Source organism: Larus michahellis, chromosome 10, assembly GCF_964199755.1.
Source record: "Larus michahellis chromosome 10, bLarMic1.1, whole genome shotgun sequence".
Classification (NCBI taxonomy): domain Eukaryota; kingdom Metazoa; phylum Chordata; class Aves; order Charadriiformes; family Laridae; genus Larus; species Larus michahellis.
Window position 1 is genome coordinate 21033363 of NC_133905.1, and position 17282 is coordinate 21050644.

Below are 17282 nucleotides of genomic sequence, written 5' to 3' on the forward strand. Positions count from 1 at the left end.
TTAATTTATATAAACTTTCATTATAGAAAAATTCAGATAAAATATTGGAACACTTTGTATTTTATTAAGCTGGTATAATGACAGCCTTGTTTTTCTAGACAAAATGGAGTTATATTTTGTATGTTTTAAAGGTTTCTTTGGTTTGGTTGGGTGTTGTCCCCACCCCCTCTCCCCCCCGCAAATTCCAGTTAAGTGACTGAATTTTCCTGCCTCTGGAAGAACACCTAGAGAGCAATACCAAAGTAATTTTATTCTCAGTAGGAATAAGTGGATATTAGTTATATCAAGTATTCCAGTTTTATTTACTTTATTTACATATAAATAAAATGGTTTAAATTTTAAAGATTGTTATTTCAAATCTTCTAGTTATTTAAGCTGATGCAGCTCCACTGCCTCCTGTGGAGCTGTTTCATTTTATCCAGGCAGAAAATTTGGATCATTTCATATCTAAAAACATTAAAAGGAACACTTAAAAGTATTTGTTTCAATGGAAGTAAAACTGCGTGCACGGTTGATTTATTGTTTTTCATTATTATTCCTGTCAGTTATGCAACTGTATCCATACTTTAAGCAACTTGTCTCATTCTTTCCTCCATTACAGATCGAAGTAGTCAATACTTTCAAGAGTGGCACTTCCTTTCAGGGGGCTCTAAGGAGACAGTCCTCCGTCACAAGCCAGACCCAGGATGTAACCAATATTTCTAGCCCTAGTCACGTATCGTTATCCAATGCTCTTTCCTCTCCTACCAGCACCTCTGCTGCTGCGGCTGGGCGTGAGTGTGTATTCTTAATGCATCAGACCTACAGAGATGCCAACTTAACGTAGCAGTCATTTGAGACTAAGCTACTTTGCCCTTTCCCGTTTTGTCCTGCTATGTTGATGAGTTTACACATACCCAGAAACACAAAACAATGAGTACTTTGTGTACAGTAGATACTCTCCATGATTCATTGCAAGTTTTGTTACCTTACTGTTAGGACAGGAATTCCTAGTCATTTTTCTTATCCAGTGTATGGAGATTCTATTTGAGGCTTTGGTGTCATGTTTTCTCAAACGCATTTGATATATTTTCTACTGCTTATAAAATAAGTACTTTAAACGATTCTACAACTATATTAAGCAATACAGGTTGTCAGCTAAAAGATACTCCATCTGGAAGACTGTGTGTAATATAGGTCACTTATGTCCAGGAAAGATGTACTCTAATTAGTACAGGTACAGGAAGGAACAAGAAGATAGAGAATCTGGTTTGTGATGCAAGCCTAAGGGATTAAGTTTTACAAGGATGATGAAAGGATAGATTTGTTATCTCTAAATTGACTGGGAGGTATGCGTTAAGGAAGGAGTGAGCTAGACAAGTTAAAGGACAAAATAAATGTGGTAACAAATTTATTTGTTAGAAGAAGCAGGTTTCTAAACACTGAAATACCGACACAACTTTGTTTTACATGCAAACAAAGCATCTAGCGAAGAGGTAGTGAAGTGAATAGAACCTTTGAAGCGGCTCATAAGAAAGGGCTGCTTCGCTAATAGTAAAATCAGGAAGACTCTTACAGATCTAACTTTGTTTTTTTGTTTTTACTTATTCAGGACCATAAGTAGCTATTTTGTTTTACGGCATAGCCAGCATTAAAAGAACATTTAAATTTACAGAGCTTAGTTTACGTGTTTGTTACTTGCTTTACAAAATAATGCAGTATATTCCTTATGCAAGTTTTAGTGAAAAGTTGGCCAAACAGACAAGAAGGCAGTCTCGTCTGCCTGGCCAACACAGAGAGGAAGGCAGACGAGAGAAGGAAGTAAAATTCCAGAACTCCTGGAGAAGAAAAATGGAAGCCTGACCATTCCCTTGAGTTTGAGTGCAAACCCCCTCAGTATGTCAACATGAAGCATAAAGTTTTAGACATGCGTTGGAAGTTTTGTTGGAATTAAAAGTCAAAGCAGAAAGTTTGCTTTTGCTAAGAACCGAACAAGCTATTAAGGTTCCAACTTCGGCCGTTGCTCCCTGGGGAAAATTTGTATCTTTTCCTGTCGTTTCTTGGTGGCAGTTTGGCCGGCTAACTTTCACTGCACCGGCACCAGCCGCGTCAGGGCGGCAGCACAATCGGGAGGAGCAAAGACCCCGAGCTGCGTGGCCCTGCTGTGCCACAGGCACTGTAACCTGCCTGTGAGAATGCGGGGCGCAGCTGCCCTCATTTCCACCCTGAGCAGGACACAAAGCACCACGCACAAACCAGCCTTTCATCCAGGGAACAAGTTCCCGTAATAACATTTCTACGTTTGAGCAAAAACAAGAGAGCAGCTCGTTCTGCTGTGGTGAATGGTTCAATAACATCCTGCAGGCAGCACTCTGAAAGGATAGATGTGATAAAACCAAAACAGACAATTTATCTTCCCTCTCTTCTCTCCATTGCAGCAAAGCAACTAAGAACCGAATAGTCTTGTGTCTTGACAAAGGCCTTCCTAGGCTATGGGCTGAAGTCAATTAATAGGAGGAAGCATAATCTGCTACAGTCTGCGGTGTCTCTGTTTTTTTGGAAAAACAAAACAGGTCCATGGAACTCATCGGTTATGACCATATTTATTCAGTAAAATAAAAACCATAGGATTTATTTGTTAAGCTCCCGGAGATATGTATCTCCATAGCAGAAGACAATTAAAGTTTGGGCCTTTTAAAGTGGTTTTTCTGTACCGTTAGTATTTTATTACTGCACTAGAATGTCTGTTTAGTATCAAACCGGTGTGTGCTTCCCTAGCCCTTCCCCTAGCCCTTAGGGAATGTTTTGATTTATTAACACAACGACATAAACCTAATGCATCACAGTGAAAAAGCAAAGAAAAAAATTGGGTTTTATTTTTCAGTTGGGTATTTATAGTTGGTTGTTCATTTTCCAGAATCTGGAAAACCTCTCCTAATCCAAATTTCATAGAAATGGAATATGCTTTTGTGAATCGGCATTTTCTGAGAAAATTTCAGTTGCAGAATGCACCCCTAGGTCTACTTTTCAGCTCCTTGCTTAAAATGTATGTGGTGGGACAGGACTGCTCAGAATGAATTAAACCCTAAACTATTACCTTCTTCCTCGGAGGTGGGAGGGAATAATGGGATAATTGTACCTCTGGTTTCGAAGCCTTTCCCTCTCTTCAGGAATCTTAAAAATCTTGCATATGGAGATATATTATGGGGAGTATCAAGGGGAAATGTTAAGGGTATAACAAAGACAAAAAGCTGTAATACGTGAAAGGGCCCAATGGGAGATACTGTCAGGAAGGTTCATTTGCAGAGAAACGGTGCTCAGCATGTTGCAACGATCAGGATATTACGGGTTCTGATATCAATACTTGATAAAAAATACAAGCATCACATGGTGCTCTGTCAATAAGAATATGTAAGTTTAATTGAACAGAGCATTTATGCAGCTCTTTAGTAATTGGATAGCTTTTTAATATGTAGTCCATTATGACACCTCACCAATCTGTGAGATTTCTTCTGCAGATTTATAATAACATTTTGGAATTTTTAAAAAATGTGCTTTTTCTAGTATTTTGGGGCAGATAAATGTTTGATTCAAAGGTTTGTGCATGCTTAAAAAGAAATCTGCCTGTCAAATGCAGCCACATCTACAGTAGTCTGTGAAACAGATTAGCAAGTTATTACCTGAAATTTTCAGCTATTCATAAATATGGCACATTCAAATCTTCCATAGGGTTGTGGAATACCTTAATTAAAAGTAATTTATACATAGGAATATTTATGGCAGTACTAAAGTTTCCCTAGTTATGTTGGTATTTTTAGCTATCACGGTGTTTTTGCCAATAACAAATTACACATTTCTGGACATCAGCATTAATTGATAACAGTGCAGTCCATATTATGAATCTCTTATCCCTTTTGAAAAATATTGCCGTCCCTTACCAGCATTGATGGATATATATTTTATATGCATTTCTTTCTACGTTTTATTTTGGGGAAACAAAATCAGATCCAGTGGGGCAATGGAGCATCTTTTTTACTTTTGAAGCTCAGAATTAGTAACACAAAATGTTAGCTGGTGCTTAAAATTAAGGGTATGCTTAAAGCCTTTGCTACTACACTGGTTAATTAGGTAGAGGATGAGTAGATCTGACTGTACACAAAGTAAACAAGTGATTCTTTATCCTAATCTGTTTATATCTAGTTCTCAGATGTTGTTTTATTATCAGTAGGGAGCTCTTTCAAAAGAACGTGGTTTCAGATTTTCCAAGAAAGGTGCACATTGTGCACAAATTTCTTTGTACTTGCTCTTCCTCCTTCCTCCCACTCTCATATATAGTTAATACTGTTCATAAGTGGAAGCAGACAGCAACTGCAGGTCCGTTACCAAAAAAATCCTTTCTTTCGTAAAAGATTATAATTAAAAAATATTGTTAAGTGTAGGAAACATCGGGGAAACAACAGACAAACAAACCCACCAAAAGGCAACCTCCAAAATCGTGAATCTGCTGTAGTTTATGAATTTGCAAATTCCCTTTTCTTTGTTCTGTTGAGGTCTGTCATTTCTGTCTGAGATTTTTAGAAGTGAGTATTTCATGGAATCACTTAAAACTTTTTGTTATATTAACTCTAGCAACAGTGGCCTCAAGCTGCTTGAAAGGATTGCACAGGAAAAAATACACAGTGATGACTCCAGTTTTTATAGCAGCCAATTAAAATATTACCAAACAATCACAAAATATTCTCAGAAGCATTTTTCCATCATACAGATCTTTGAAGGTTTTTGGGTTTTTTTTGGTTTGGTTGTTTGGTCAGTTTTTAAAAAGTCTTTTCAAGAAAAAGAAGAGCATAGCACCCTTAAGGCTGTATTTTTGCTCTGATTCACTTTTTGGAGGGGGCTACAATCTTCAGAGGTGGGGCTAATTTGCATGGAAAAACAACTTTTTTCATTCTCCCTTTAATTAAAAAGTAGTTGACAGCAGACTCGCCAAGAAACTGTCATTTATAGGTAGAAGCTTCCTTTACACATGCAACACTTGCCTTGGAGTAGCACATGGGCGTAAGCATCTGCAAATTGTGACAAACTAACATAAAACATTCAGCACGCTTAATTCTCGTGCATGTTACAGTCCATTTACTAATAGATAATGTTAGAGAGCCAGCTTAGTTTATCTATTTGTAGTCTGTCATGTATGAAAGTCAGATTTTTTTTTTGTATCAAGCAAAACAATACACTGTTCCAGCAGCTTTTGCTTTTCTATATTCTTACCTATTTAGTTTCCTATGAATGTAATCATCATTCATCTGGACTGACTTTACAACTAAAACTTAAGATAAAATCTTACGTTTGGATCAAATTTTCTCATGGAGAACAATGGAAAAAAAAAATCTTAAAAAAAAAAATAACTCTTCTATTTTAATAAATGCTAAGGCAAAGAATACTGTCCCATATTGACCTATATTCAGATCATAGACCAAGTCAAGTGGGCTTACTAGCCTTAGTGAAAATGTCAGTTGCTTTCTGTGGCAACATGGTATAACGATCACAGGAGGAAATGGAACAAGCAGAACATGACTTTAAATGAAGTCCACATCTAAAATTACGTTTGTAAAAGTTACGCCATTTTGGAACATTATTAAACTATCACCTGATAGAGACAGAGATACTGCACCAAAGCTTAGAAGCTCCCACTGGTTATAACCAAGATTTCAGAATCCTGCTGGGATATGTAAGACCAAAACCAGCTTCTGTGTATCTTCCCTGTAGGGAAACTAACTAGGTTTAAAGTCTAAATATAAAACCAAGTCCTCAACTGGAGATATGGCAGGGCAAGAAGGTTTAGACTCCTAATGCAGAAATACATTCTTTAAAAGGATTGTATAATATATTTAAACTCTGCCAAATCTGATACAAAAATGCCAGACTGCATAATTTTGCAACAGTCCTATAATAAAGGAGATACGCTATGGAAAGTGGAAGACCTGCAAATGGTTCTGATCTCATGCTTTAGAATTCAGTGGAATAATAACCATGGGAACCTTTTGTGAGAGTCAGGCCTGAGGACTGCACAGGATATGTAGGTATTCTGTTTTCCTCTTGCTACACGTGGTTTGACTTTTCAGCAGCACTTACTGGATTTACTGCGTATTTATGTAGAAAGAGAGTAGCACAGATAATGTTATGTATCTGTTTCACTCATTAAAGCAGAAGCCTAGAAATTATAATTTTTCTAAAATTTTTTGTTTTATTTTATCTTTGAATTTTCTCAACTTCTGCATCATACAATCCAGAACATACTAGCCACAACATTTACCGGTAACTCCAATACATACAATATCTCCTCCTGTGGATACCTAATCTGATTTTACTCACTTAAAACCGAGAGGATTAAAAAATAGACAAAAACAAATACACTGAAGGTATGCCTTCTATTTCAAAGCTTTATATATGCACTAGTACTTGACCAAACTCATTTGCCTTTGTATAGCTATAGTCTTGATATAGAACAGTGTCAGTTACACATAAGAGTTGGCATCTCTTTGCAAAATTGACCACTTGTTTACAATTTTATACTAATCACCTTACTGATCTTTCAGTATTGAATTTATTTGCTTTTGCAGTGCCCTACTCTCTACTGTCTGAATATTAAATGTGTTTGTTTTCCCAGAGGGCTAGAGAACATTGGACAAAAGGGTTCAGCAGGAGAGAGTGAAATAAAAAGAGGTTGTGAGTCTTTAACCTTGAGCCTGAAATGAATGTGAACCAAACTCAAGATACTTGGCTTACATGAAGCCAGGTAAACATTCGAGTATAAGCCCACACACTACCAACCATAATACATCTGATGATGCTTATCAGGCCTTGTGTATTTTGCCTAGATTGTTGTACTTGGGAGTGAGATTCTGAACTTCATCTTTTTATTCTGATGGGAAAAATTTGTAGTATCTAAAATTCTATTTCTTTTTATTTTTCTTGCCTGATGCAGTGTAATAAATCTAACTTTCAAGGTGGGATGAAACTGAAGAGTTTTTTCTATTACAGCTACAGAGAAGAACGAAGTGGAAACTTAGAGCAATGTCAAAAATGTCCTGAAGTGTTGTCCCCACAGTCTTTTGTTTAAAAGCAGTTCATTTTTTTCTGTTGTCTCCATTACTGTGAGAAAAGGGAGCTGTATCACACTGTTTGTCTTCCCTTGGCATTGTCAGTGTCATAAAGAAATACCATTACATGAACTCTACGTAGTTCATACTAAACCAACACTTTCTGGGTTCTATCCATCATGGGTATGTCCCTGCTTTTACATGCTGTACAACCATAACATTTTATGAAGTTCATCCGCTTTATTTTAGCTTAAAAAAAGAGTAACGTGGGCTTTGTTTCAGCAGAGCCCCTCAACATTTTTAAATCGGATATTATTTCAAATCTTGAACTTAAGCATGTATTAAAAGAATCTGTTGCTGTTGGGCCATGTAACTCTGGGTACATAATATTTTTTAGGTCTTAGCTTAAATATGCCAGTATTATTACATATAAATTAAAATGGCATCATTTGTATCCAACAAACTCTATACCTTTGTTTCCACTAACATAATGAAAGAAGAAAGTTACGTTTCTCTAAGCAGTAATTTGATGCATTAGGGGACAGACTATGAACAAGATTTTAAATTATATTGTAATGCAGAAATTCGGTCACTGAATGAGGTGTGACACTAAAACCATAAAATTTTCTTCTAGATGCCAAGCTAAATACGCAAAATATAAAGTTGGGGAGGGAGTTTCTCCTTAAGTGACAAATCGATGGAAAACATATATACATCTCTCAAACTGTAGAAAGATTTTAAGAAAAGAAGGTAATTTTCTACAGTTTCTTAGTGAAGAAAACTTACTAGGAAGCCAACTTTATGTACTCTGAGCTTTAGAGATTTGCCCAAGTTTGGCCTTTACGTTACCATTGTGGTGAGAAGATTAACTACTTTATGTATCAGCAGATCTGAACTAGTTTTAAGCTAGTATTTCCAGCAAAAATGACTATGCACAAGTAGAAGCTGTTCTAGCAACATGTAAATATTCCTGCAAGACTCAGAGATTCCATGCCGTAAGTTTGCCACAGATCTTCACACAACGTGATACGACTGCTGGCTCATTGTACATTCTGCAATTGTATCTTCAGATTGTTGTGTGACCACATGTAAGCACAAGGTGTTAGTGTAGTGTTTTCTTTCAGGGGATCGTTAGCTCAAGCAGTCGCTGCAGAGTACCAGCTTCAGGCCCTGGCAGGCGGGTTTTCATAACTGGCTTTCAAATCCACCTAAAGCTGTAGTTTTCCCTCAGCTGTTTAAGATGTTAGTCAGCTAGCTAGATTGTCTAAAAGCTTGGTATTAAATGCAAATTAGATGCCAATTTTTGGTGTTAAATGCAATATAGATGCTTTCCCTGCTACAGATCTTGGAGCCTCATAAATTGAGATCTGCTCCTCCCTTGCTAGCCCACAGAGGCTTTAGGTCCAGATTGCGCGACTTGAAGAAAAGCTTTGCTTTCATTGGATTCTGCTGGATCTGGTCAAGCATAGTATCAAATTGCAAACCTTTTTATTTCAGTAAAAATTTACTCTATTAAAAAGAATCCAGCTGGCAAGTAGAACCTAAATCTATGCAATAAGAAGTGGCTGTATTCAAGAGAATGAAATTATTTTGTTAGTAAGATACAGCAAACAGCTGCAACTGAATGACTGTTACTTTTATTTAGATGTCAGAAATAATAGGTAGCTTTGCAGAAAATGTCACTATATTAGCCCATACTATAAAGTAAGCACGTTAGAAGTTGTTTCCTGGTTTAAAATAGGACAATATAGTAAGATTGCCTTGAAAAAACATTATTTTTTTTGTTGTTTAGACTAATTACTTTGCATTTTAAAATACAAGATAGAAAGGTATAGATGATGAGGGAATTAATATGTCCCGTCCTCTCCATTAGTTCAAATCCTATCTTCAGTAATGAAAACGAATCTCTTTTCCCTGTCTGTTTGTTCACTATACAGAACTATCACATAGCCCAGCACAACTCGGAGAGATTCAGCTCTCGTAAAACCCTGGTTTATAATTCCAGGTGCTCTGTCAAGGAGGTGTTAAGTACACTATATGATTGTAGCATGTAAAATTTATTCTTTTTATCTTCCTCTTGTCTTGCACCTCTCCCAACCTCCTGAAATCTTCTAGTATCCCAAGATCTGTACCATGCCAGTCCTCAGTCTGAGCTAAGCAGTCACATGAACCCCTTTCTCTGCTGTGCTCTGCTGTTGCCAAATGTCTGCGTACAGAGAAGGGGGAGTATTTGGACTGACCAAAGGCAACGTATCTGAAGATGGCACGACTTAGTTTTGCTGTTAGGATTTTTGAAAGATGATGAATATCCAAATTAGAGAATGTAAACAAGGACAAAGGTCAAAGAGATGAAAATACAAGTCATCCATTTTCCCAAATGTGCTGAAATTTTGTGCAACTTGGGCAACTCCAACGACAGGATCAGCTAGATCCCACAGCTGTAACGCTGTGACCCCATTGCATTACTAAAATGCAGCCTGCCAATTAAAAGAGGAATTAAAGCTTTACAAATTAGTGGTGTATTAGGCCAACCGGTAACGTGCAGCATATTATACATGTAAAAAGATACACATACCAACCACCGAAGCCATTTCAAATGTGTGTGGAGAAGCTGTCACAATGCCTGCTTGCACCTTTTCTGCCTCTGCCTGTGTTTTGGTCTCCCCTCTAAGAAATGCTAAAAATTCGCTCATGGACTACATGGAAGTAGAAGGATAGAACTCATACTTAGTCATAAAACATTTGCCAACAGATCACGTTTTGCCATTCTGTTTTTTCCTCTCTGCCCCCTCACCCCCTTCCAAAAAGTTATGTTTTTTTCAGCAGTAAACCAGCACAACCCTTCACTTCTTTTCAGAACTGGTAGGTCACTGGTTACAGACAGCATCCCTCCCTTTGCCCACCCACAGGGGACTTAGTGTCCCCGCTCTGCAATGCTCCTCACTCTGTTCCTCTCATTTCTCTCATTGGGAGAGCAATTTGCACTGTTCCCGACAGTCTTGTAGTTCTTTTTCACCTGTGTTCCTACTGTCAGGTGGTTAAGGACATTAGAGCAACCCTGGCGTAAGTCAGCCGACCTAGTTTAAAGACTGCATATATGGCATAAATTGTGTCGCTTTCAGCATTTAACTTTACAGTTTTACAACCGAGACACAGAAAACGAAAGAGCTTGCTGATTAATATAATTCAATTCAACCCAACAATCAATACATTATTTTATTACATGTTTTTTATATATATCTAAAAGTTAAATGGCTAGAACAGTGGGTCTATACTCGAGTGTTTACCTCACATATGCATGAAGGAAAAATAAAAGTTGGTTCAACAATACTATGTTCACATTATCCAGGCTTCCAAGTGTAGTTGTTGTGTGCAAGTTATCTCTGTTCATGTGGTAACTGTGATTTTATTTTTTTTTTCCCCTGTGGTAGCATGATTATGCTTAGTACTTTGTCTGCTTGGCTTTTTGTGCTCTTGGCTGCATTCATTTAGATTTTGCTTTAAAACATTGGTATTACTTATAGTTTTTACACTTGGCTCCTGTGTGTCTCATACGTACCCATCCAACTGTGTCTGTGTTCTGTGCTTTTCTGTTTGTGAAGTGTGATATGTTATGTGTAATGGTTTTTTAACAATACAAAAGAGACTTTTTTAATTAAAAAAGCCTTCCTACTTACTCACTGCAAAACTATCAACATGCATGGTTTTACATTTGCATTACAATTAACATGGCTTGTCTTTTACTAGGGATGTACCACACGAGTGGATGTTCGCTTTCTTTAACCAGTACTTCCCATCAGTTCTTTGATGGCTTTAAACTTGATTTATTTTAATATTGCAGTTGATACAGATATTCAAAATGCACATAACTGAGCCACTCGTTTATGCATATAACATCCAGAGACTATGGACTTCAGCTGCCTGCACTGCCCTAACCATAAGCTACATTTTTCACAAAGTATTCTCTAACACAGCGTTGCCCTTTGAAGGTGCTGCCACTGACGCCTCTTTCCTTTTCTCCCCCCAGATCCGCGTCGTGAAGGCATTCCGTAGCTCTCTCTATGAAGGTTTAGAAAAACCAGAATCTAGAACCTCTATTCACAACTTTATGACTCATCCTGAATTTAGGATAGAAGATTCCCAGCCCCACATCCCACTCATTGATGACACAGACCTAGAAGAAGACCCTGCTCTCAAGAAAAACTCAAGTCCACCGTCTTCGCTGAACAAGAACAACAGTGCTATCGACAGTGGAATAAATCTTACAACTGATACAAGTAAATCAGCTACCTCTTCTAGTCCAGGAAGCCCAATACATAGCCTGGAGACATCACTTTAGCTGAAAAGGTCACTGCAAAAAAAAAAAAATTAAAAAAAAAATAAAAAAACCCACAGCAACCGAATTATATAAATATATATATTAAAAACATTGCTGGCTGAAAAGCTGTTTGAACTCTTATTCACTCTGAGACAAGTGAATGAATTGTTGATCACAATGGTTTTGGGGAAAGAATGAATGGCTGATTTACATACCCCTCCCCCTTGTTCCCTTTCAGAAAAACAAAAACACAAAAAAAATCCTCCTGCATGAATGTACTGTACACTTCTGGCCCTTCTTTCTCTCTTTTTGTTTCTTTTTATTTCCTTTTTTTTTTTTTTTAACTCCTTAAGCAGGAACTGCAGAGGACTTCTTTCTGAGGCTATTTATCCAATTCACTGGTCTGTGAGTTTTTTGAAATGCTTGTGTGGCATGGACTCAATTGTATAGATTAATTTAAATAACTTTTTTGAAGTTGCAAAGCTTAACTTGCACAGTAGATTTGCACCAGTTGGACAGAGGAACTTAAACATTTATGAGACTATATATAGAGATATATACATATAAGTATATACATAATTAATTATATATATGTATATATCTATCTCTATATATATAGTTATATATATATAAAGTTTCTTTGTTGGCATGTTGCCTTGTTTCTGCTCAAATTGCTCTGACTATTTTAACTTATTTATGTCCTAAAAAAGAATGTAATTTGTTTACAAACCTGTAGATAATATCCTTAACTATTTGTAGGGTTAAGAAAGCACTTCCTGCCGAAGTAGTATAAAAATGGCTCAGCTCAGCTCATTGAAAACGTCTGTAATATCGCACCCTGGATATTTTATTACAACCGTGTTCTGATTTCTGCCTGATTATTTTTTTTTTGTTAAATAATGTAGATACTGCTAGTAAATAACAAAAGAAGCCAAAATATAACACATTGGATGTAGCATTGTGATCCTATATACAGGGAGGTAAAACAGGCTTCCTTTGTTTCAAATAAAAATCAAAATGATCAGGTTCTCTCTTTTTTTTTTTTTTCCCCTCTGATAATCTGCTTGAATTTGTTTTGGTGCAGCACACAATAATGGAGGCTATTTCATTCTTTAAACATATGGCAATAGCTTCCAAAAAATATTTTTAGAGAGATATTATATGAAACTGAGTTGAGTTTATAAATATAATTTAAAATAAGTTATATTTGGTTTGTCTATATGGAGATAAAACTAATGTTAAAATATTGTGATATATTGTGTTAATCCTTTTCAGTTAGTAATTTAGGCATTTATTTCCTTATTACTTGCAAAGTATGGGCTGTTGGCATTTTGGATGAAAATCACTGTAGGTTGTTGCTTTGATTTTTTTTTTTAAAGAAAAATATAATTTCTGCACTACTAGGTGTGAATGAAACTTTATTAATTATCTATTGAGATGTGCTTTGTGTGATTTTTTTTTTTTTACCAAGCTTGTCTTCCTGTAGTCACAAGGTATACTGTATCACAGTAATACATTATTTTACCTTGAGCTTTCTACGAAGAAAGCTATTTTGAAAACCTGCAGTATGGAGGGTGAAAAATATTTTTCAAGATGGTAACAGCCCTGATAACTTAAAATTTATGAGCTTATATAATTGCTATGTCAACCACTTGAATGCTAAGCACTTTGTGGATCACGGATTTTTCATAAATAATTTTTGTATTCAATATAAAGTTTGCTTGGAGACTTTTCAGCATATGATCTTTTCCATAACTGTACAGTGCAAAAGACATTTTGAATTACAGAATTGATTATGCCAGATGTGTTGAAAAACACTCTCAAACTAGCTTGATAAATTGATTTGTGAAGGTAATACTGGTTGTCTTAAAGTTGGCTCATAACATGGTGCATCTCTGCAGTCACAAGAACTAAACCAAGCCAGAACTCTCCAAAACAAGATTAGACGTATGGCCAAACTGCAGACTGAACTAAAATGTTTTCAGGGTGCATCAAGCCTGTTCAGCCAGGTAAAGCTCTAATCAGCTTGAATTGCCAGCTTCCGGACTTCTGTGTAGAAGCTTGAATGTTTTTGGCTCAAACTCTTAGTTCGCTATCTGATCCAAACTTTTCACTGAACAACAGAACAGGTCTTTGCAGGCATACACGACTCTCTTTTCAACAGATAGTGTGACCCATTTCTTAACAGTAAAAAGCTAGCATGGAACCATAATTATTTTAGCTAACTCCTAGCAACAGTGATTGAAACTCAGTCAGGATTGTTCTTCGCTTTGTAAATACGGTGATTAACCTTTGTATAACATGTATTGGGTTTCTATGGCCTATTTGGGATATCATATTCAGAAGAAAAAAAAGTGTTATCTATTTACAGGGAAGCCTCTAGCTTTGGACTTGAACATCTACAGAAGCTATTAATACTGGAACAATTTATTTTCAGCATCTTAACACTGACTGTTTGCCTTTTTATTTTCAAACACTCTTCATATTTTTTCTTGGTTTTGTTTTTTTTTAATTTTCCTGTAGGAGTACCCCTTCCTAAGGTACCATTTGCAGACTTGAAAACTGTTAAGAAAATGAACACTGCATTCTGTATATATATAGTAAAACATATATAAACTGAGATGCATAGAAAACTTGGGCTTTTGTGAGCAGAGACTGTGCTTTATGTATATGATAAATGATAGATTTTTTTTTTTTTTTAAAGCAGAATAGCTATGACCTTTCAACTACAAGTCGTGCATCACAATTCCTTTCTTTTATTGCTTGACCTCTCTGTGATGGGAACAATGGATCAAAAACCAAAATGATCAGTTTGTTAAAATTCCCTGCAATATATAAATGCTCGCTCTCTACGTACTGTACTTAGCAGCATGAGATTTGTGGACAACAATACAGTGGTACATTGGCAATCCATCCCACTAGGGGTTATTAATATATGTTCATTCATCTGTTTTTATGAATTTTTTTATCTAGACAATAACTGTAAATAAAGAACTTACTCTGTCTGTTCATTTAATACTATGCAAAAGGTTATGCTTTCTATTGTTATTCTTATTCCTACAGTGTGATGCTGGAATGTTTGTGGTTTCAAAAAAAAAAAAAAGACAAAAGTAAGTAAAATATGTGATGTAAATTATTTTATAGTTTGAAACAAAATGATAAAGTTTTACTCTTGCTGCTTTCTGTCTAATAGATCTCTCTTGGCAGGAGCACAAGTGGAAAATTTAAAGAAATAAATTCACAAAGCAGCATGAACAATAATGGTCTGAACGTAACAGCTTTCTTTATTTTCACCTGAAGTCATTAGATCTAGCTGTGGATTCCCACTGGCATATTTTAATGTAAAGGTGTATGTAAATCTTCTGGATTGGCAGTAAGAGGCCTGCTCAGTGGTTACACTTCCATTGCACCCCGGCGATGAGCCAGCCCCGAGCGCTTCTGGTTGCTGGCTGGCTCTGGGTCAGTGGAATGCCCAGAAAGATAACTTGGTCCATGCTGTGGCGGTGCTCCGTGGTGGGAACGGCTGATGTGAACGCTGCAGTGGAGTCAGGACAGAATAAGTACAATGGATGAAGGCCGTGTGAATTTGCATATGAAACAATTAGTTTAATCTCTGTCCTAAGACCAACAGATGTCGAAGTCTGTTTTCCTCTCACTTTGGCCCGCATTTTTTCATCTCTTTCTTCCTCTGTCGTGATCAGAAAAAGGATCTTTGAAACTGTCTAGGACTGGGGAGTTCAGTCCAGGACTCGGGTCCTGCCACGTAAGACCTTAAAAGCTCCACATATGCAGTACCAGGGAAAAATGAGGGCATTCCCATTCTGGTCCTCAGACCCTCAGCCCAGAAGTTCCTTCTTTTTTTTTTCAGCTTAGACTAATGCAGTTGTTCGATAAACTGCCATACAGCCTGTAATCATACAGTATTACTACTTACTAGCAAGAGCAAGGTTTAGAAGTTAGCCAAACAGACGTAATGGGTTGAACTTCTCACACAAGGTGTGAGGTGAGTAGCTGTCATATAATGCTAATTTTTAAAGATAAATTTTTTCAAATTACAGATTTTCCTGTCTCATCACCTAGATTTCAAGCCTTTACCCACAAATTCTGTATAACAAGAAATATTTGATAGCGGCCAAAACTACAATGAAATAGTACTACAGTGGGAGAATAGTTACCAATAAATAAAAATGTATTCAACATAGTAAATTCAACAAAAACCTTATAGAAAGTAGTTGTTAGTTAGACAGCAGGTTTCTTGGAGTAATTGAGCTTTACAACTACTTTGCAATTCAACTGTTTTCTGCCTTGATTTTGTCAGCTTAGTCTACAATCTGTTACAGGTAGCAACCTGAAAATGTCTTTGTTTTAATCCTCTGTCACTCATTACACACATAATTTTATTCACAGCCTTAGTTCAAGTGCTTTTGGCAGGACTCTTCATCTCTGCAAAAAAATATGCGTGTGTTGAGGTGTTAGTAAGAAAGAGGACTGGGATTGTTCAGTGCGTTTTAAGCACTGTGCGTATGTTAATGTGTCAGCTGCAGAGATCTATTTTATGAGTTGCGCCTGTTCAGGAGGGTTTGTGAAATACTTTCTTAGCACTGCATGGATGTGAGTTGTACATGTAAATTTAGAAGAATAACGGGGATGAAATTCCCCATGACACTAACTTCCTGTTCTTTGCATCCAACTGAAGATTCAGAAAGGCACATAGTATTTGAAGTTCTTAGTCCATCACAGTAAAGACTGATTCCCTGATTCAAAATAAGAATGCCAGGTTTTATTCTTGCTATTCTTCTTTACCCATTCTAAATACACAGCAAAGACGACGAGACTAGTCATGCATGCCTACGTAGAAAAATCAGGTGCTGATGATGTATGCTGATGCTACACTAAATGCAACTATATGTATTTGTTATGAGATGCTGTACTGATATGGAATGGGGGAAATGCTTCATAAATAGTGGATGAAGGAGAGGTGAAAAGAGAAAAGTAGGGAGAAAGAGGAAGAAAATGCAGGTGCATATTTAGTTTGCTATATACTGAAATGAAATAAAATCCTGATTGCTTATTACTGGCATTGAGTTCTGGTACAAGAGATACTCAAATAGTGTTCTCTGTCTAACAGCCTTTTCCAACTCAAGTCCAAATTCATGAATAGGCTGAAGTTCCCAAAGTGAGGTCTAGACCTCCAGCTGGAAAACACTGATTGACAAAACTTGCTCAACTGTTATCCTAAACCTGACGTCTTGCTGACCAGAAGGTTGACCAGAAGTAGATGATCTCCAGCATCCCCTTCCAACTTAATTTTTTCTATTATTCCATGCTACAAAAATAAATGACAATTTGTGCTATTGGTTTACATCAGTGTAGTAGCACACTACTTACACAGGCTGTGAGACAACCAGGGTTCAACACTTTAAATGTCCTGTTGGTGTTACAGTATTATTATAGTTGATTTTGAGGAGCCACAAAAAGGTAAGCGACAGATATTTCCCATTTATGTTTGTATTCCTGAGCAGTGTGAGACATTGACATAATAAAACATAATAAAAACCGTGCATAATAAAATGTGCTCATGGCCCAGATCAGGACTAGGGTGCACATGTAAGTTACTCTGGATTATAAACTACAAATCCATATTTCTAATTCTATCAGTAAATTAAATCTGTTTTGCCCAGCAACACGTTGATATAAGAGGTACTGAATAAGACAGAGAAGTATCTGATTTTGTTTTTCTTTTTACAAACAGGTGTTAACAGGCATATTATGATCTAACCTGATGGAAACTGAAGAGAAGTATGATTAAACAACTTATTTATTAAACAAGGCAGACTTGAAAAACACAAATCAAAGGAAATATTTACAACAACATTTTCTCCCATATG

General features: G+C 36.6%; 1 protein-coding gene across 34 annotated transcripts in view; it reads left to right on the forward strand.

The window, feature by feature from the left end:
* ATP2B2 (ATPase plasma membrane Ca2+ transporting 2) overlaps positions 1-14655 on the forward strand; it is a 429829-nt gene extending 415174 nt beyond the window's left edge. For 24 of the 34 annotated variants that reach the window (XM_074602496.1, XM_074602503.1, XM_074602500.1 and 21 more), the window contains one exon: positions 11104-14655. In XM_074602496.1, coding sequence (XP_074458597.1) covers positions 11104-11415 — 312 coding nt within the window. In that variant the 3' untranslated portion in view covers positions 11416-14655. Of the gene's footprint in view, positions 1-601; positions 774-6643; positions 6700-11103 lie in introns of all 34 variants that reach the window. The other 10 variants (XM_074602506.1, XM_074602507.1, XM_074602515.1 and 7 more) reach the window with 2 other exon arrangements.
* Positions 14656-17282: the final 2627 nt, after the last annotated feature.